Below are 21,294 nucleotides of genomic sequence, written 5' to 3'. Positions count from 1 at the left end.
GAACATATGGTGGATGGAGTTCCAACTAAACATCCTTAACGTTCAGATCTTCTCTAAACAGTCCAGCAGTGTTTACATTTTGAACTTGTGCTCTGATCCAATGTTTGGCTCCACCCTACCTATCATGTAGAGTTTTGTCAAAACTATGATTTTTTTTGTTCCTGAAGCATATAATTTCTAGGGCCATCTTAAATTTTTATCATGATTTGGTCCATAATTTATAAAAAAAATATATATATAAGCAATCACGTGAACAAAAAAATCCACAGTGTTCTAAGATGTCTACGTTCTTACATTCAACTAGGACACAAGTCTTGTACAATTCCCCAGAGTGCATTTGTCAAGTCTGTCTCTTGATTATCAGGTGATCAAAAGGACCTATGCAATTTCCACCTCAGCTCCTATAGCAAGTGAAGTGGTAGCACTTACAGTCCTCCTTGTATGGTTTTCTGAAAACATTTCTGCTTTCCATGGCACATTAAGATATTTTAGAATGTCCATGGCAGAGCACCTCTCAGAAGCATTGAGAGCCAAAAGTTCCCAGAACATTTGCCTGGCTTCAAGGGAGAACTTCTTCCACTTTTTTGGTGCTAAGGTCACATTCTTTCTGACTTGCCACCAAGCAAAGTCTCTGTAAATTGGGTCACAACCCTCTGCTTCTTTCCAAGGGAATGATCCAGACAACGCTGCATAAATCAGGACACCAAAGGACCAGATATCAATGCTCGGGTGTAGAAGCAACTGATCTCCTTGTTTTTGGCTACACAGTTCCGGAGCTGTGTAGGGTATGAACCAGGACATGGATGGTGCTTCGGTTCCCTGGAGCCTTGCCAGTCCAAAATCTGCCACTTTAATAGTATTACATTCAAAGTCCATTAGCAGAATATTGTCCAGCTTGATGTCACGGTGGACCACCCCTTTGCTGTGCATGTATTGCAACGCACTCGCTATCTGAGGAATGCAGCGCTTCACTGTATCTTCATTTAATCCAACCTATAAAAAAAGAAAACAGGAAAAATGTGTTACTAGACACCAACATGGAAAAATATAATCAAATAAGAAGCCTATATTATCCATTATACAGGGACGTCAAATATTAGCTCAATACACTCAAAAAGGTGCCTAAAGAAAACCTGTTTTTATACAAGTATGAGAGTCACCATTGATGGTAAAAGATCCAGGACCATCGTTCTCAACCTTGCTTCACAGCTGAGAAAATTACATACCTAAAATCAAGCCTATAAATCAAATGATACACAATCCCACCAACTGACTGTAATGAGTGGGGAGTCCTTAAACCTTAGAAATACTTTAAAGAAATCAAAGACCGTTTCTTAACCTAAAGATTATTCATTTTTCATACAAACTTACTTTTGGCTTTACTAGGGAAAAAAGAGTTCCAGCCATTGCCGCCTCCTGGACAAACACATAGTCTTTGCTTGTATGAAAGGCAACTTCATGTGTCCTGATGATGTTGGGATGACTGCTGAGGTTGATGGACACCCCATATTCAACCATGAAGTTGTCCATTGGAACCTTCTCCTTGCTAAGCAGCTTCACGGCCACAAACTGGCCTGCCAAACAGAGAGAGAGAAAGAGAATTAGTAACATGAACCAAATGCTGAAGCTTGCTAAAAGCCCATTGGAGTGTGCAAGAAGCCTGATTAAATCTACAGCAGCGATTTATTAAGATGCATAATTATCCCACAAAAACTGGAAATGAGGGGGGCTTTAAGAACTTACTTTGAAAGGTACTTGGAAGCAACTTAAAAGAATGCCGCTTAAAGCAAGGTTAATGTTTTGTAAATGCTTCCTGTACACAATGCTCAGGATAATATTCACAAGCTAAAGTTAAACAATTTGTGTGTACACGTGGCTTCAAAGTTGTCCTACGGATTGTCTACAGATGAGCAATTCTATTGAGTCTTGGGTCTGAGATGTCAGACTCTGTATGTTTTTTTTTTCAGCACAAAGACACAAGTCTTTTCTACCAGAAAAAAAAATGTAGCTGTTGGCAATTTGGCATTTTTTTAAAACTGTGTTCTGCTAGTTCCATAGAATTGATTTTGGTGGCTCTGATATGATTTGGAAGCACAACTAATACTAAGAAAGTACTTTCTTTACATGAATTAAGTTATAATATTTACCTGAACCCCGATGTTTGGCAAGGAGGACCTTTCCATATGAACCCGTCCCAAGTTCTTCGATGGGGTCAAAGTGTTCTGATACCTCCATCATCTTTAGGCTTTCGGAGGTCTGGGTGATGAGTTGAAGGACTTGCTTTGCGGTGTTCTTGGTCACCTCCTGGATATTAGAAGTCATTCTGGAATCACTAAGAAAAAAGAAAATACAGATTAGTTTCTCTTGACATTGTAATTATGATAACAAACAGCAATAAACATCTCTCTGAATATTGGCCTTCATCTATGGTCAGGATTTTACAAGCATATGTATCCCAGTTGGGGAGATATCATGTTCTGTGTCGTCTCCAGTGATGGATACATATGACAGTTAAAAGATGACAGAGATTACAAACCAAGAAATGTTTTTTTTGGTTGAAGCTGATCTCTAAACTACAGCACTTGTAGAGAGCGGCTGGTCAAAAATATCAACATTCTAATTAACAGAGGTGCAAATGTCACTGGTATTGTAACAATAAGGCATAAGAGAAATTAAATAACACTTCTACGTAAATTAAAAACAAATTGGAATGGTGGAATTTGGAACCCAAACTACTATTAAAAAAACGTACTTAAAAAAAGTGGATTGTGCTTTCACACCCAACTGTTGGATGGTGGAAAGTAACAAATGACCTAAGACTTCACAGTTTAATTTTACTTCATAGACATATAAAGACAGAAGATCTCCATGCATGAGGTTGGTTATATTAAAAATAAATGAAGTATTGCAAGATAGATTTACAATCTGTGTATGGATCTCTACTCTGACCATAAATGGCAAGAGAAATAAAAAAAAAATCTAAATGTAAATAACATTAAAGAGTTTGTCTATTTAACTCACTGCTTCGTTATCTGTTACAAAGAGTAGACAACAGGTCCTAAAAGAAAGATCCTAATATTTTTTTTAGGAAACTATAAATGTTTTAAATGACTAACCTGAGAAAATGAAGGTGCAGATGGGATCTCACTGGGTCTTCACTAGTGGAATCTTTGTAGACTTCCCAACGTGTTAATTCTTCTTGAAATAGTTGCGGGATGAAGTAGTCACTGGAAATATAAACTCACTCTTGCTTCAAGTAAAATTTAAGGTAAGTGTGGACTGTATATACAGTATGTGGGGTATTTATGTGGGAAGGGGAATGGCTTTTGCTAATTGATGGGAGAACCTGATTGAACAACACAGAGGAGCTGCTCATTAACATATGACTGGAGACTTTGGAAAGAGATCTAGAAGGGTGGAGCAGGTAGGTACATATCAATGGGGTTTGTGTATTCTGTTTTGTTTTGTGGAGGGTTGAAACCTGAGCCTGAAATAAATAATCTGATTTAATAAATATTATGTAATGAAAAATATTATGTAATGAAAAATTAAAAAAATAAAAACCACTACATTCCACATATTCTCAATTCTAAAGTCAAATATGTTGGCACGCTTTAACCATGTATATCATTTTAAGATCATGTATAAAACATCTGTATAATTGAACACATACATTCTTCCAGATATAGATCATAAATACAGTATACAATCTTAAATGTAACATAAAATTTTATTTATCCGAACGACTAGAAAAAAGGGGAAAACCAATATCAATTGACATAAAGGTTGAAACTTTTCTTTGTGAATGGGCCCTGAATCTGAAGTTATTCTTTAAACAACAATTCCCGACAACTGAAGAGGTAATAAATCCCTGCACATGATTAAAATCCCAAGTTTTTTGGGGGGTAAAGGTAAGGAGGTGGCCTCACCAGTGTACCCCATGATGCCAGATCGTATTGAACAAGGCATATGGAACTATAGACCCAATGTGGAGGAAATGCAGGAAATTCCCAGCTACTCTGCATTAGGTTGGATAATATAACATGACTGAGAATGACCTTGTATAAAAATAATAGATTGCTGGATTTCCATATTCAGGTCATTTTACTGTACCCAAAAATGTTGTTGTGGATGAATTTCCACTTATGTTTCTGATCCTATTACCACTGGTTATACAATGGGCTAGATCCACGAAGCAGTTACACTGGCGTATCTATTGATACGCCGCGTAACTTCTAGTTTGCTCCGGCGTATCTTTGTTTTGTATCCACAAAACAAGATACGCCTGAAGCTGTGCTAGATCTGACTGGCGTACGTCTTAGTACGCCGTCGGATCTAAGGTGCATATTTACGCTGGCCGCCAGGTGGCGCTTCCATCTATTTCCAGGGCGATTATGCAAATTAGCTAGATATGCCAATCCACAAACGTACGTCTGGACGGCACATTTTTTTACGTAGTTTCCGTAAGGCTTTTTTCGGCGTAACTTTACCCCTGCTATATGAGGCGTAGCCAATGTTAAGTATGGACATCGGGCCAGCGTCGAATTTTCCATTGTGTACGTCGTTTGCGTAAAACGTTCTACGCTTTGCGTAGAATTTGCGTAGAATGACGTTCACGTCGAAAGCATTGGCTTGTTGCGGGTTAATTTGGAGCATGCACACTGGGATACCCCCACGGACGCACGCATGCGCCGTTCAGAAAAAAAATAATTTACGTTGGGTCAAGATGTATTAGCATAAAACACGCCCACAACTTAGCCATTTGAATTGTGCGCCCTTACACCGACACATTTACACTACGCCGCCGTAACTTACGGCGCAAATTATTTGTGGATACGGGAAATACGCTGTAAGTTACGGCGGCGTAGTGTATCTGAGATACGCTACGCCGGACGTAACAAAGCGCCGCGCTACGTGGATCTGGCCCAATATCTTAATCACAACCCCTATATTTGCTTATGAAAGTAAGGTTACCAAATTATTAGCAGTGATTCCCACCACAGCAATCCAATTTACTTGAAATGGGTATCTTGTTTTTTTTTTGGGGGGGTGTATTATAAAAATTTACAGGGATAATGTACCACATGGGATGATAGACTGAACAGGAAACATGTTTTGTTTGTTTTATTTTCCTAATTGTCTGTTTGTTTTATTAATAAGGTGAGAAAATATATTTTCTGTTGGTTGGAATATTTCGCTTTTTTTTTTTAAAAAAAAAGCCATTTTTTTTTGTATTTGCATTGTATTAGTATGAAATTAAAGCTAAAACTAGCCTAAGGGTTTATGGTAATTTACACACTTTTGGTATACTTTCTTTTTTTTTTTTATGTAACTTTATAGAAGATATGTAATGTGAAGTTAGTTGTAGATAAATGATAGTTGTACTTGTTTTTCTGTGCAATGTAAAAACGTTCTTGCGCATAAAGCTGTGTATGGCCAATGGACCAAAGTATGGAGTATTTTGCATTTCTTCTGGCATACCCATGGGTATTTGTCTAAAGTTGAAATATTCATAGGTGATCCCTTCTACTATTGTTTGATTGTTTACTGTAATTACTGAATCCTGTCACCATTGTTCTCAGCTCCCCCTCTGTGTATTGTTTGTTGGGTGTAGGCTGAAACCATTCAGGGTAGATCTTATTGTTGTGGTAAATCTCTATGCTTCCTCACCTTGGGTGTACTGAATATTCCAGTCTCAGACAATTGGCTTAATCAAATTATAATTTTTGATTTTCTTTGTGTTATTTATTTTTCATATAACTTATTTTCTTGCATTATCTCTAACTTGATAGTGTAACTCTGAAAAGTATGAAGATAATTACTTGAAGACCGTGTGTACCACCTGCTAGAAATGGCTGCCATGTATAGTATGGAAAGCGTTATAGCTCATACTCTTAGGCTGCATTCACACCTAGGCATACAAAATCGCGGCGTTTTGTCCCGCGAATTGCGGCGACAAATTGCAGCGTTTTGTACCGCGATTTGCGGCGACAAAACGCCGCGATTGTGAATGCAGCCTCAACCCCTCTATGGAGATGGTTCACATCTCCTATGCCGAACGCCGAAAGCCGCCTGAAAAAAAGGTCCGGGACTTTTTTTCAGGTGGCAGGCGTACGGCGTTCGGCGTGGAGATGTGAACTATCTCCATAGAGGTGCATGTTAAATCATCCCTCCAGCGTCTCGGGGCTGCAGTGGTGTCGCACTACAGGCGTATATACGCCTAGGTGTGAATGGGGGCTAAAGCATATGAGAAATTCATTTGTATGTGAAGTTAAATTTAAAGATACATTATACCCCAGGGCAACTTGCTAAAAAATCCTAATTCCTCCCCTAAATGCTGGAGATTATGTAGTTTCTCAGGTGACCTGGTCAATATTTTTTATGGTTGAACTGGATGGACTTTGTAGGCCAGATCCACAGTGAGAGTACGCCGGCGTATCTACTGATACGCCGGCGTACTTTCAAATTTCCCGAGTCGTATCTTTAGTTCGAATCCTCAAACCAAGATACGACGGCATCTGGGTTAGATCCGATAGGCGTACGGCTTTGTACCCCTTCGGATCGCAGATGCAATACTTCGGCGTCCGCTGGGTGGAGTTTGCGTCGTTTTCCGCGTCGGGTATGCAAATTAGCTATTTCCGACGATCCACGAACGTACGCGCGGCCGTCCCATTCTCTTACGTCGTCTCTAGTCGGCTTTTTCCGGCGTATAGTTAAAGCTGTTTTTTTGCGGCGTATAGTTAGATTTGCCATGTTAAGTATGGCCGTCGTTCCCGCGTCGAAATTTGAATTTTTTCTTTTTTTTGCGTAAGTCATCCGTGAATCGGGATGGACGTAAGTCACGTCTAAGTTTAAAAAATGACGTTCCTTGCGACGTCATTTCACGCAATGCACGGCGGGAAATTTCGAAACGGAGCATGCGCAGTTCATTCGGTGCGGGGAAGCGCTTCATTTAAATGAAACACGCCCCCTAATCGCCGATTTGAATTCCGCCGCCAGAAATACACTACGCCGCCGTAACTTACGGCGCAAAATCTTTGAGGATTTGAAAGAACGCCTGGTAAGGTACGGCGGCGTAGCGTATCTCTGATATGCTGTGCGGGTGCAGATCTATGTTAATCTGCCCCACTGTGTCTTTTTTTAACCTGACTAACTATGGGCCAGATTCACAAAAGGGATACGCAGGCGTATCTGCTGATACGCCGTTGTATCCCTGTTTCTATCTATGCGGCTGATTCATAGAATCAGTTATGCATAGATATCCCTAAGATCCGACAGTTGTAATTGTTTTACACTGTCGGATCTTAGGATGCAGTTCCGCGGCCGCCGCTGGGGGGAGTTCGCGTCGTAAACCAGCATCGGGTATGCAAATTAGGAGTTACGGCTGATCCACAACGGTTTTTCGCGTTCGCTACGTCGCCGCTAGTATAGTTTCCCGTCGCTAAGTTCCACTTTTTTTTTGGTGCCTTAACTTTAGTCATTGCTGTCTAAAGTATGGCCGTCGTTCCCGCGTCAAAATTTAAAAATCAACGTCGTTTGCGCAAGCCGTCCGGGAATACGGAAGTACGCTATGCGCGTCGCCGTTCAAAAAAATTACGTCACGGCGCGCAAAGCATGGCGTGGCTATGGGGGCTAAATTTGCCCCGAGCCTAGCGAACCTTTTCTTAGCTTTTTGGGAGAGGGATTTAATAGACATCAATCCCCCCAACGAGCTGAGGTTGTGGAAAAGATATATCGATGATGTTTTGATAATTTGGGAAGGAGATCTCCCTTCATTGGAAAGTTTTTTTGCCAGACTGAATGGGAATAATAAGGGCATAATTTTAACGTATGAGGCCAGCAACTCTGAGATTCATTTCTTAGACTTAAATATTTTGGTTCATGACGGAGCTGTTAAAACCACAACCCATTTCAAACCGACAGATCGCAATGCCTATATTCCTCTGAATAGTTGCCATCATGCCCAATGGCTTAAGGCCATACCAAAGGGCCAACTTCAAAGGATTAGGCGAAATTGCACATCATCAGATGATTATTTTCAACAGGCTGATATCTTAAAAACTACGTTTTTGGAAAAAGGTTATGATCAGGCCACTATTGACGATATTATCCAACAAGTGGGGACAATTGATAGAAATCAGTTACTCGGCACTAAAAAAGCTCCAAGAAACAATATAGACCCAAAATTTAGTTACGCCATGATTACTGGTTACTCTAATCAGCACTTTTCTGTTAAAAAAATCTTAAAGAAACATTGGAAGATTTTAAAAAATGATCGTATTTTGGGGGCAGTTATTCCGGATCAACCAGTTGTCATTTTTAGAGAAGCACCGCCATTGCGTTTAAAAGTTGCCCCGATAGTAATTGACCCGCCAAACACAATAGGGTTTTTCCAAGATATGAAAGGTTTCTATCCTTGCAGAAAGTGCAATATTTGTAAAATAAATTCTTTCCGCGGACGTAAGCTCTTGTCTTTCCAGTCCACTCAGACTAAAAGGACATATAATATAGACTCATTCATCACTTGCACCAGTGATCATGTAGTCTATCTTGTACAATGCCCCTGTTCTAAACAATATATAGGACGTACAAAACGGGCATTACATGTCAGATTGGAAGAACATGTTGGAAATGTAGGGCGAGGGTTTTCCAAACACAATCTGTCCAAGCATTATGCTAAATACCATAATAAACAGATTGCAGGAACTCTATTTCTTCCTATCGAAAAACTCAATGCTCCCTGGAGAGGTACAAACAAAGTACGTTCTATATCCAAATCTGAAACTCAATGGATTTTTAATATGAAAAGTTTTGTCCCCTTCGGGTTGAACGTAGAGTGGGACATAAATTGTTTTCTCAGCAATACATAGCTTCTCCATTTTCTACCGTATTTTTATAATATTTTTTAATACTTTATATATTTTAATATGTGAGATATATACATAAATGTTTTAATCAATTTTATTCAATTAAAGATATTATTATAGATTTTATACTGTTATATTAAGATATTCAGGCTTTTTTATGCTTTTGTATAAATGGACTTTTATTTGTCTATTTAACTTATATATTTTGTACACTATGTCCCATTCGTTTCCTAATGCTGTGTTTCAGTGTGTGGTAAGACTCTTCTCCTATTTCTCCACAAGATGGCAGTCATCTGCATCTTGATTCGATTCTCCATCAGTTCTTTCTTAGTGTGTATACAGCTATTTCCGCTTGCCCTTAGCGTTCGCCCACAATCAAAATGGCGGCCGGACACTATATAGTGCTCTAGCGTTGGCCGGCGCGCTATTGGTCCATCCCCGATGACGTCTTACGACGAAACGTACGTAGGAGTGGCCTAAAGCGTACCTTGTCATCGCTCGTACGGAGAGAGCTATACACACTGAACACAGCCACCAGGATTCGATTGTCAGTTCGCGCTGTATGCGCTGGGATTTGTGACAAGCCTGTCTATACCGTCTGAATTGTAAGTGCTATTATTCCCTTAATAAACCATCCTTACATACAGTACTTCACTATGGAGCTATTTCTCGTTTCTTCTCTTTGAATATATGAGCGCATCCTTATTTTATCTGGAGTTTTGGAGCAGTAGACGATTCGATCTGTGTAACCTGCTGTTATATAGTCCACTTGAGAGGACTCTAAAAGATCTCTGGGCTTTATCTGACCGCAATCACGGTCAGTGAATCTGGTAAGCAGATTGGAATACCATCACACGGGTGTTTTCTTTTGGTGGAAGATTAAGAATCTTGTTTGTTTTTACCATTGGACTCTTTTTTCACTGATTTATATTTGTTATTCCATCACTTATATTCAATCCTCGATTGGTGAAGGATCAGTATATTCACCTTTTCACCTTTGGATATTTTTATGAACTTTTTCATCACAACATCAATTTGTTTTGTTCATTTAGTCACCAATTATTATTTTTCATAATTTATTTTGTCCATTCATAACTTATTTCATTCACATCAGCGCTGTACCTTCTTTTTGGAAGCACGGCGGGAGTTCGGAAACGGAGCATGCGCAGTAGGTCCGGCGCGGGAGTGCGCCTAATTTAAATGGCACACGCCCATTTGAATTGGCCCGCCTTGCGCCGGAGGCCGCGGCCATAGGCTTTCATCGCAAGTGCTTGGTGAATCAGGCACTTGCGATGAAAAATTGCGGCGGTGTAACTTATTTAGGATAAGTTACGCCGCCGCGATTCTTCGTGAATCTGGCCCTATGTAACTATATTTGGTGGAGTTGCTCGAAACGTTAGGAGTTTTGGACAGTTGTTTTTCTGTTGATCACTACTCTAACTGCTTCTGTAAAGCCATGTACACACGGGCCGAATATCTGTCAGTTCAATAGAAATCGGCCAACATTCGGCCCGTGTGTACGGCAACTAACCCAGTTTTATTGTACAGAATTCACCAGCAGCAGTTATGAAAAGTATTTGCTTTTGAAGACACAATCTACAGAAGATATGACATCCTTGTCTCAATACTTGGTTTGTCATTCACCCAGAACATCATGTCAGTATGATATTTTCCATTATATGATATACACATGGATTGTTCTAGGTCAGAGACTCACCAAGTAGTGAAGAAATGATCTGTATGATACTAGCACTGTCACGTTTTATTACCCTACTTTGCCAGCTGGATTAGCTGTACTGTAGCACGTTAATTTTGATGTCAATATATATATATATATATATATATATATATATATATATATATATTGAACTGACAGATATTCGGCCCGTGTGTACAGGGTTTTGCAGAAGCAGTTAGAGTAGTGATCAACAGAAAAACAGCTGTCCAAAAGTGCTAACGTTTCGAGCAACTCCACCAATTATGAACCAGATCACCTGAGAAACTACATAATCTCCAGCATTTAGGGGAGGAATTAGGATTTTTTTAGCAAGTTGCCCTGGGGTATTATGTATCTTTAAATTTAGCTTCACATACAAATGAATTGCTCTTATGCTTAAGAGTATGAGCTATAACGCTTTCCATACTATACATGGCAGCCATTTCTAGCAGATGGTACACACGGTCTTCAAGTAATTACCTTCATACTTTTCAGAGTTACACTATCAAGTTGAAATTATGCAAGAAAATAAGTTACAAGAAAAATAAATAACACAAGTGAAATCAAAAATTATAATTTGATTAAGCCAATACACCCAAGTACACCCAAGGGGGCAGATCCACAGAGAGAGTACGCCGGCGTATCTACTGATACGCCGGCGTACTTTCGAATTTCCTGCGTCGCATCGTTGTTTTGAATCCTCAAAACAAGATACGACGGCATCTGGGTTAGATCCGACAGGTGTACGTCTTCGTACGCCTTTGGATCTAAGATGCAATTATTCGGCGTCCGCTGGGTGGCGTTCCTTTCGTTTTCCGCGTCGAGTATGCAAATTAGCTATTTCTGACGATCCACAAACGTACGAGCGGCCGGCGCATTCCTTTACGTCGTCTCTAGTCAGCTTTTTTCGGCGTATAGTTAAAGCTGCTATTTCGTGGCGTACTCAATGTTAAGTATGGCCGTCGTTCCCGCGTATAATTATTATTTTTTTTTTTTTGCGTAAGTCGTTCGTGAAATAGGGATGGACGTAATTTACGTCCAGGTCAAAACCAATGACGTCCTTGTGACGTCATTTAGCGCAATGCACAGCGGGAAATTTAGGGATGGCGCATGCGCAGTTCGTTCGGCGCGGGGACGCGCTTAATTTAAATGAAACACGCCCGCCTACTCGCCGATTTGAATTAGGCGCCGTTACGCCACGAGAGATACACTACGCAAATTCTTTCTGGATTCGAAGCATCAAAAGGTAAGTTGCAGCGGCGTAGTGTATCTCCCATACGCTTCGCCCATGCAATTCTACGTGGATCTGCCCCAAGGTGTTGAAGCATAGAGATTTACCACAACAATAAGATCTACCCTGAATGGTTTCAGCCTACACCCAACAAACAATACACAGAGGGGGAGCTGAGAACAATGGTGACAGGATTCAGTAATTACAGTAAACAATTAAACAATAGTAGAGGGGATCACCTATGAATATTTCAACTTTAGACAAATACCCATGGGTATGCCAGAAGAAATGCAAAATACTCCATACTCTGGTCCATTGACACATACACAGCTTTATGCACAAGAAAGTTTTTACATTGCACAGAAAAACAAGTACAACTATAATTTATCTACAACTAACTTCACATTACATATCTTCTATAAAGTTACATTTAAAAAAAATAAGTATACTAAAAGTGTGTAAATTACCATAAATCCTTAGGCTAGTTTTAGCTTTAATTTCATACTAATACAATGCAAATACAAAAAAACAAGGCTTTTTAAAAAAAAAAAAAATATTCCAACCAACAAAAAATATATTTACTCACCTTATTAATAAAACAAACAGACAATTAGGAAAATAAAACAAACAAAACATGTTTCCTGTTCAGTCTATCATCCCATGTGGTACATTATCCCTGTAGAGTTTTATAATACACCCTCAAAATGAAAAACCAAGATACCCATTTTAAGTAAATTGTATTGCTGTGGTGGGAATCACTGCTAATAATTTGGATCAGCTTTGAACCCCCCCAATTAATAACCTTACTTTCATAAGCAGATATAGGGGTTGTGAGGAAGATATTGTATAACCAGTGGTAATAGGATTAGACACTTAAGTGAAAGTCCATCCACAACAACATTTTTGGGTACAGTAAAATGACCTGAATATGGAAATCCAGCAATCTATTATTTTTATACAAGGTCATTCTCTGTCCTGTTATATTATCCAACCTAATGCAGAGTAGCTGGGAATTTCCTGCATTTCCTCCACATTGGGTCTATAGTTCCCTATGTCTTGTTCAATAATATCTGGCAACATGAGGTACACTGGTGAGGCCACCTCCTTACCTTTACCCCCAAAAACTTTGGATTTTACTCATGTGAAGGGATTTGTTACCTCCTCAGTTAAAATAATCCCCCCCCCCCAATGTGATCAACACAAAAGTCTGCAAAGCATTTGTGAAACTTTTGGTGATCGGGAATCTTTGTTGTTTAAAGAATGACTTCAGATTCGGGGGCCCATTCACAAAGAAGAGTTTAAACCTTTATATCAATTGATATTGGTTTTCTCCTTTTTATAGTTGCTTAAGATTGTATACTGTATTTATGATCTATATCTGGAAGAATGTATGAGTTCACTTATACAGATGTTTTATACATGATCCTAAAAAATAGAATGTACATGGTTAAAGCGTGCCAACATATTTGACTTTAGAATTTAGAATATTTGGAATGAAATTGCTTGATTTTTTTTTTTTTATATTTCATTACATATAATTTTTCATTACATATAATTTTTCATTACATAATATTTATTAAAATCCTTCAGATTACTTATTTTCAGGCTCAGGTTTCAACCCTTCACAAAACAAAACAGAAAACACAAACCCCATTGATATGGACCTACCTGCTCCACCCTTCCAGATCTCTTTCGAAGGTCTCCAGTCATATGTTAATGAGCAGCTCCTCTGTGTTGGCCAATCAGGTTCTCCCATCAATTAGCAAAAGCCACTCCCCTTTCCACATATATACCCCACATACAGTATATGCAGTCCACACTTAAATTAGATTTTACTTGAAGCAAAAGTGAGTTTATATTTCCATTGACTACTTCATCCCACAACTATTTCAAGAAGAATTAACACGTTGGGAAGTCTACAAAGATTCCACTAGTGAAGACCCAGTGAGATCCCATCTGTACCTTCATTTTCTCAGGTTAGTCATTTAAAACATTATAGTTTCCTAAAAAAATATTAGGATCTTTCTTTTAGGACCTGTTGTCTACTCTTTGTAACAGATAACTAAGCAGTGAGTTAAATAGACAAACTCTTTAATGTTCTTTAAATTTAGATTTTTTATTTTATTTCTCTTGTCATTTATGGTCAGAGTAGAGATCCATACAGAGATTGGAAATCCGTCTTGCAATACTTTTTTTTTTATTAATATAACCAACCTCATGCATGGAGATGTTCTGTCATCATATATCTATAAAGTAAAATTAAACTGTGAAGTCTTAGGTTATTTGTTACTTTCCACCATCCAACAGTTGGGTGTGAAAGCACAATCCACTTTTTTTAAGTACGTTTTTTAATAGTAGTTTGGGTTCCAAATTCCACCATTACAATTTGTTTTTAATTTACGTAGAAGTGTTATTTAATTTCTCTTATGCGTTATTGTTACAATACCAGGGACATTTGCACCTCTATTAATTAGAATGTTGATATTTTTGACCAGCCGCTCTCTACAAGTGCTGTAGTTTAGAGATTCAGCTTCAACCAAAAAAAAACATTTCATGGTTTGTAATCTCTGTCAGCTTTTAACTGTCATATGTATCCATCACTGGAGATGACACAGAACATGATATCTCCCCAATTGGGATACATATGCTTGTAAAATCCTGACCATAGATGGTGGGCAATATTCAGAGGGATGTCTAATGCTGTTTGTTATCATAATTATGTCAAGAGAAACTAACCTGTAATTTTGTTTTTGTCATGATTCCAGAATGACTTCTAATATCCAGGAGGTGACCAAGAACACTGCAAGGGATGTCCTTCAACTCATCACCCAGACCTCCAAAAACCTGAAGATGATGGAGGTATCAGAACACTTTGACCCCATCCAAGAACTTGGGATGGGTTCCTATGGAAAGGTCCTCCTTGCCAAACATCGGGATTCAGGTAAACATTATAACTTAATTCATGTAAGGAAAATATTTTCTTAGTATTAGTTGTGCTTCTGAATCATTTCAAAGCCACCAAAACCATTTCTATTGAACTAGCGGAACAATAAAAAATGTCAAATTGCCAGTAGGTAGAGTTATTTTCTGTTAGAAGAGAGTTGTATATTTGTTCTGGAACAAATGCAAAGTCTGACATCCGAGATCCAATAATCAATAGAATTGCTAATTTGTAGACAATCATTAGGTCAACTTTGAAGCCACGTGTACACACAAATTGTTTAACCTAAGCATGTGAATATTGGGCCAGATCCTCAAAAGAGATACTCCGACTTAAGTGCTGTTCAGTCTGTGTGTAACTTTGGAAACGATCCTCAAAAGGCTTTTTCCAAAGTTACACAGAAGATCCGGCATGTGTAATTGATTTACACTGCCTAATTTTAGGATGCAGTACCGCATCCGCCGCTGGGGGCATTTCGAGTCGAAATGCCGTTGCTAGTATGCAAATTAGCACTTAAGGCGATCCACAAAGCTTTCTAGCTTCTTTTTTGCGCCGTAAGTGTTATTTTGCAAGTGTAAAATTAGGGCTCGTTTTACAAAGTGTAAAGTTAGTCACACCTTGTAAAGGCCCATTGCAGCGACGGCATTTGGTATGCTTTCCCGAGGGAGAACTCCACGGCAATTTGTAAAAAACAAAACCGGCATGGGTTCCCCCCCAGGAGCATACCAGGCCCTTAGGTCTGGTATGGGTTGTAAGGGGACCCCCCCTACGCCGAAAAATTGACGTAGGGGGTCCCCCTACAATCCATACCAGACCCGTATCCAAAGCACGCTACCCGGCCGGCCAAGAAGGGAGTGGGGACGAGCGAGCGCCCCCCCCCCCTCCTGAGCCGTGCCAGGCCGCGTGCCCTCAACATGGGGGGGTTGGGTGCTCTGGGGCAGGGGGGCGCACTGCGGGCCCCCCCACCCCAGAGCACCCTGTCCCCATGTTGATGAGGACAGGACCTCTTCCCGACAACCCTTGCCGTTGGTTGTCGGGGTCTGCGGGCGGAGGCTTATTGGAATCTGGGAGTCCCCTTTAATAAGGGGGCCCCCAGATACCGGCCCCCCACCCTAAGTGAATGGATATGGGGTACATCGTACCCCTATCCATTCACCTGGAGGCAAAAAGTAAAAGTTAATAAACACACAACACAAGGCTTTTTAAAATATTTTATTATTCTGCTCCGGATGCCCCCCCTGTCTTCGTTATTAGCTCAATTACCAGGGGGGGCTTCTTCTTCCGCTCTCCGGGGGTCTTCTTCCACTCTCCGGGGGTCTTCCGCTCTCCGGGGGGGCTTCTCCGGACTCCGGGGGGGCTTCTCCGGACTCCGGGGGGCTTCTTCCATCTTCTCCCCTCTTCCGCTCTTGACTCGGCGAACCCCGGTTCTTCTGCAGCTCTCCGGTGCCTTCTTCTTCAGCGCTGGCTGCCTGCTATGTTTGTGTGTTAGCTCGATTTCAAACAGGCAGCCGGCGCGGTCTTCTGTGGCGTCAGGGTCTTCTGGTCTTCTGTTCTTCCGATGTTGTCTCGTCGCCTGTTGTCGCTGTAATGATGGAAGCGCGCCTTGCATCCCATTTATATAGGCATCACCGTCCCATCATGCTCCGGTAGGTACCCACGTGGTGGGTGCACGTGGGTAGGCACCCACCACGTGGGTACCTGCCGGAGCATGATGGGACGGTGATGCCTATATAAATGGGATGCAAGGCGCGCTTCCATCATTACAGCGACAACCGGCGACGAGACAACATCGGAAGAACAGAAGACCAGAAGACCCTGACGCCACAGAAGACCGCGCCGGCTGCCTGTTTGAAATTGAGCTAACACACAAACATAGCAGGCAGCCAGCGCTGAAGAAGAAGGCACCGGAGAGCTGCAGAAGAACCGGGGTTCGCCGAGTCAAGAGCGGAAGAGGGGAGAAGATGGAAGAAGCCCCCCGGAGTCCGGAGAAGCCCCCCCGGAGTCCGGAGAAGCCCCCCCGGAGAGCGGAAGACCCCCGGAGAGTGGAAGAAGACCCCCGGAGAGCGGAAGAAGAAGCCCCCCCTGGTAATTGAGCTAATAACGAAGACAGGGGGGGCGTCCGGAGCAGAATAATAAACTATTTTAAAAAGCCTTGTGTTGTGTGTTTATTAACTTTTACTTTTTGCCTCCAGGTGAATGGATAGGGGTACGATGTACCCCATATCCATTCACTTAGGGTGGGGGCCGGTATCTGGGGGCCCCCTTATTAAAGGGGACTCCCAGATTCCGATAAGCCTCCGCCCGCAGACCCCGACAACCAATGGCAAGGGTTGTCGGGAAGAGGTCCTGTCCTCATCAACATGGGGACAGGGTGCTCTGGGGTGGGGGGGCCCGCAGTGCGCCCCCCTGCCCCAGAGCACCCAACCCCCCCATGTTGAGGGCACGCGGCCTGGCACGGCTCAGGAGGGGGGGGGGGCGCTCGCTCGTCCCCACTCCCTTCCTGGCCGGCCGGGTAGCGTGCTTTGGATACGGGTCTGGTATGGATTGTAGGGGGACCCCCTACGTCAATTTTTCGGCGTGGGGGGGTCTCCTTACAACCCATGCCAGACCTAAGGACCTGGTATGCTCCTGGGGGGGGAACCCATGCCGATTTTTTCTTTGAAAATTGGCATGGAGTTCTCCCTCAGGAATGCATGCCGCTGTCATTTTTTTTTTCCCCGACGCAACTTTAAGCCGTCGCGATCCTCAAAACTCGGCGTAACGTAACTTCGCGCATGCGCAGTACGGCCGACGCGCATGCGCAGTACGGCCGGCGCGGGAGCGCGCCTCATTTAAATGGGACTCGCCCCATTTGAATAGGAACGCCTTGCGCCGGCGGAATTTTAGTTACACAGCCTGAATTTTCTAGATAAGTGCTTTGTGGATCAGGCACTTAGGTAGAAACTTTAAGCCAGTGTAACTTAAATTGGATTTTTTAAGTTACGTCAGGTTTTTGTGGATCTGGCCCATTATTCTGAGCATTGTGTACAGGAAGCATTTACAAAGCATTAACCTTGCTTTAAGCAGCATTCTTTTAATTTGCTTCCAAGTACCTTTCAAAGTAAGTTCTTAAAGCCCCCCTCATTTCCAGTTTTGGTGGGATGATTTTTCATCTTAATGAGTCACTGCTGTAGATTTATTCAGGCTTCTGGCACACTCCAATGGGCTTTTAGCAAGCTTCTGTATTTGGTTTATGTTACGAATTCTCTTTTCTCTCTCTCTCTGTTTGGCAGGTCAGTTAGTGGCCGTGAAGCTGCTTAGCAAGGTGAAGGTTCAAATGGACAACTTTCTGGTGGAATATGGGATGTCTATCAGCCTTAGCGGCCATTCCAACATCATTAGGACCCATGAAGTTGCCTTTCACACAAGTAGAGGCTACGCGTTTGTTCAGGAGGTGGCGACAGCTGGAACTCTTTATTCCCTAATAAAACCAAATGTAAGTTTGTATGAAAACAATAATAATCTTTAAATTAAGAAAATATTTATTTCCTGTCTTTAATTTCTTTAAAGTATTTAAAGTAGAGGTTTAAGGACTCACCACTCATTACATTCAGTTGGTGGGATTGTGTATTGGTTGATTATTAGGTTTGATTTTAGGTATGTAACTTTCTCAGCTGTGAAGCAAGGTGAAAAATGGTGGTCCTGGATCTTGCACTATCCATGGTGACTCTCATATTTGTATATCAACAGGTTTCCTTTAAGCATCCTTTCAAGTGTATTTAGCAAATATTTTATGTCCCTGTATGATGCATAATATAGTCTTTTTTTATTAATTTTTTTCAATGTTGGCGTCTATATTTTGCCATGTTAGTGTCTAGTGGCTAATTTTGTCTTATATTCTTTTGTTCATAGGTTGGTTTAAATGATGATACAGTGAAGCGATTTGTTCCTCAGATAGCCAGTGCTTTGGAATACATGCACAGCAAAGGGATGGTCCACCGTGACATCAAGCCAGACAATATTCTGCTAATGGACTTTGAATGTAATATTATCAAAGTGGCAGATTTTGGACTGACAAGGCTCCAGGGTACTGAGGTACCATCTATATCCCGCTTCACACCGTATAGGGCTCCCGAACTGTGTAGCCTGAAAAAAGGTGATCAGTTGCTTCTACACCCGAGCATTGATACCTGGTCCTTTGGTGTCACAATTTACGCAGCTTTGACTGGATCATTCCCTTGGAAAGGAGCAGAGAGACGTGACCCAATGTACAGAGACTTTGCGTGGTGGCAAGTCAGAAAAGATGTGACCTTAGCATCAGAAAAGTGGAAGAAGTTCTCTCTTGAAGCCAGGCAAATGTTCTGGGAACTTTTGGCCCTCAATGCTTCTGAGAGGTGCTCAGCCATGGACATTCTAAAATATCTTCATGTGCCATGGAAAGCAGAAATACTTTCAGAAAACCATACAAGGAGTACTGTAATACAAATGTCATACGAAGGAAATGATGTCCATTCCAGAGCTACAGCAAGTGCCACTACTACACTTGCTATAGGAGCTGAGGTGGAAATTGCATAGGTCCTTTTGATCAGCTGATAATCAAGTGACAGACGTGATATATGCACTCTGGGGAATTGTACAAGACTTGTGTCCTAGCTGAATGTAAGAACGTAGACATCTTAGACATCTATGTATTTTTTTGTTCACGTGATTGTTTATACACATTATTTTTTAAAATTATGGATCAAATCATGATAAAAATGTAAGATGGCCCTGGAAATGATATGCTTCTGGAACAAAAAAGCATAGTGTGGACAATACTCTACATGATAGGTATGGTAGAGCCAAACGTTAGGTCCGAGCATAAGTTCAAACTGTAAACACTGTTTGACTGTTTAGAGAAGATCTGAACTTTAAGAATGTTTAGTTGGAACTCCTCCCACCAAATGTCCCCCAATGCATTGCTTGAGTTATCCTTGGCTCAGGCAATGTTCATATACTTGACCTCTAGTCAGGTGCGAAATGTTGGGTCTCAGTAAAGTTTCAGCCCACACACTAGAAAAGACTGATTTCATAGCACCCTTTTGTCAGTGTTGGTGAATTTAGTGTGGGTGAAGGACAACTGACATTTGTTAACCACTTACCCCCCGGACCATATTGCTGCCCAAAGACCAGAGTACTTTTTGCGATTCGGGACTGCGTCGCTTTAACAGACAATTGCGCGGTCGTGCGACGTGGCTCCCAAACAAAATTGGCGTCCTTTTTTTCCCACAAATAGAGCTTTCTTTTGGTGGTATTTGATCACCTCTGCGTTTTTTATTTTTTGCGCTATAAACAAAAATAGAACGACAATTTTGAAAAAAATGAATATTTTTTACTTTTTGCTGTAATAAATATCCCCCAAAAATATATAGAAAAACATTTTTTTTCCTCAGTTTAGGCCGATACGTATTCTTCTACATATTTTTCGTAAAAAAAAATCGCAATAAGCGTTTATTGATTGGTTTGCGCAAAAGTTATAGCGTTTACAAAATAGGGGGTATTTTTATGGCATTTTTATTAATATTTTTTTTACTAGTAATGGCGGCGATCAGCGATTTTTTTTTCGGTATTGCGACATTATGGCGGACACTTCGGACATTTTTGACACATTTTTGGGACCATTGGCATTTTTATAGCGATCAGTGCTATAAAAATGCATTAGATTACTATAAAAATGCCACTGGCAGTGAAGGGGTTAACACTAGGGGGCGGGGAAGGGGTTAAGTATGCCTGGGTGTGTTCTTACTGTGGGGGGGGGGGGTGGCCTCACTAGGGGAAACACTGATTTTCTGTTCATACATTGTATGAACAGAAAATCAGCATTTCCCCTGCTGACAGGAACGAGAGCTGTGTGTTTACACACACAGCTCCCGTTCCCCGCTCTGTACCGAGCGATCGCGTGTGCCCGGCGGCGATCGCGCCCGCCGGGCACACGCACGGGAGTCGGGGGCGAGCGGGGGGCGCGCGCGCGCGCCTCCGGCGGCGCGCGTGCGCCCCTAGTGGCGGCTAATAGGCAGGACGTCCATTTACGTGGTCTCGCCTAGGAGAGCCACCTTGTGGACGTATTTCGGCGGTGCGCGGTCGGCAAGTGGTTAAAGGGGAAGACCAGTTAGTGTTATGTGCTTTCAGTATGGTGCTATAAACAGTATTCAGTGTAATGTGTATTACTATATTGTATTCTGCATATACTTTTCTAATGATATGTTTGCAGTATCTCTGGCTATGGAGAGTGCAGTATAAGCCTGGTTGTATTCACTGCAATATAAAAAGACCCTACAGTTCTTTTTAGTCCTCCTTTTTTATTTTTTCGGGTGTTTTTTAGCATTTTGTTAATGGTGTGACCTGGAGGCAAAATTAGACCTGGAGGCAAAATGGGAAGGAACATTCCAAAAGTAGTACTGGCTGAAGATGTCTCCTCCTTTATCTCCTTTATCTTTTTTATCTTTTTTAGTGTAAGGGGTACCCATTGAGACCATTTATGTTGTTAGTTTATATGTTGATTTTATGTCGTATTTATTGT

At 41.3% G+C, this 21,294-nt stretch overlaps 2 protein-coding genes across 2 annotated transcripts; one reads left to right on the top strand and one right to left on the bottom strand.

Annotated features, from left to right (window-relative positions):
- Positions 1-378: 378 nt before the first annotated feature.
- Positions 379-2,322, bottom strand: LOC120945382 (serine/threonine-protein kinase SBK1-like). Its single transcript, XM_040359512.1, has 3 exons — positions 2,148-2,322; positions 1,372-1,574; positions 379-993 (listed from the first exon to the last, which is right to left on the bottom strand). The coding sequence occupies exons 1-3, from the start codon at positions 2,320-2,322 to the stop codon at positions 379-381; spliced, it is 993 nt and encodes a 330-aa protein (XP_040215446.1).
- Positions 2,323-3,382: 1,060 nt separating this feature from the next.
- Positions 3,383-19,310, top strand: LOC120945374 (serine/threonine-protein kinase SBK1-like). Its single transcript, XM_040359500.1, has 5 exons — positions 3,383-3,424; positions 13,874-13,884; positions 14,581-14,756; positions 18,029-18,231; positions 18,648-19,310. The coding sequence occupies exons 1-5, from the start codon at positions 3,383-3,385 to the stop codon at positions 19,308-19,310; spliced, it is 1,095 nt and encodes a 364-aa protein (XP_040215434.1).
- Positions 19,311-21,294: the final 1,984 nt, after the last annotated feature.

This window comes from Rana temporaria, chromosome 1 (genome assembly GCF_905171775.1).
Source record: "Rana temporaria chromosome 1, aRanTem1.1, whole genome shotgun sequence".
In the NCBI taxonomy this organism is placed as follows: Eukaryota; Metazoa; Chordata; class Amphibia; order Anura; family Ranidae; genus Rana; species Rana temporaria.
The sequence above is the reverse complement of the archived record's forward strand: the minus strand, read 5'-3'. Positions and strand labels throughout refer to the sequence as shown.

Bases quoted from the DNA above. Each gene is read 5' to 3' on its own strand.
- LOC120945382 (XM_040359512.1), bottom strand. From the start codon at position 2,322: ATGACTTCTAATATCCAGGAGGTGACCAAGAACACCGCAAAGCAAGTC. The intron at 1,575-2,147 runs GTAAATATTATA...TCTGTTTGGCAG, and splicing joins TGCCAAACATCGGGGTTCAG to GCCAGTTTGTGGCCGTGAAG. The intron at 994-1,371 runs GTAAGTTTGTAT...CTTTTTTTATAG, and splicing joins TTTCCCTAGTAAAGCCAAAA to GTTGGATTAAATGAAGATAC.
- LOC120945374 (XM_040359500.1), top strand. From the start codon at position 3,383: ATGACTGGAGACTTTGGAAAGAGATCTAGAAGGGTGGAGCAG. The intron at 14,757-18,028 runs GTAAACATTATA...TCTGTTTGGCAG, and splicing joins TGCCAAACATCGGGATTCAG to GTCAGTTAGTGGCCGTGAAG. The intron at 18,232-18,647 runs GTAAGTTTGTAT...TTTTGTTCATAG, and splicing joins ATTCCCTAATAAAACCAAAT to GTTGGTTTAAATGATGATAC.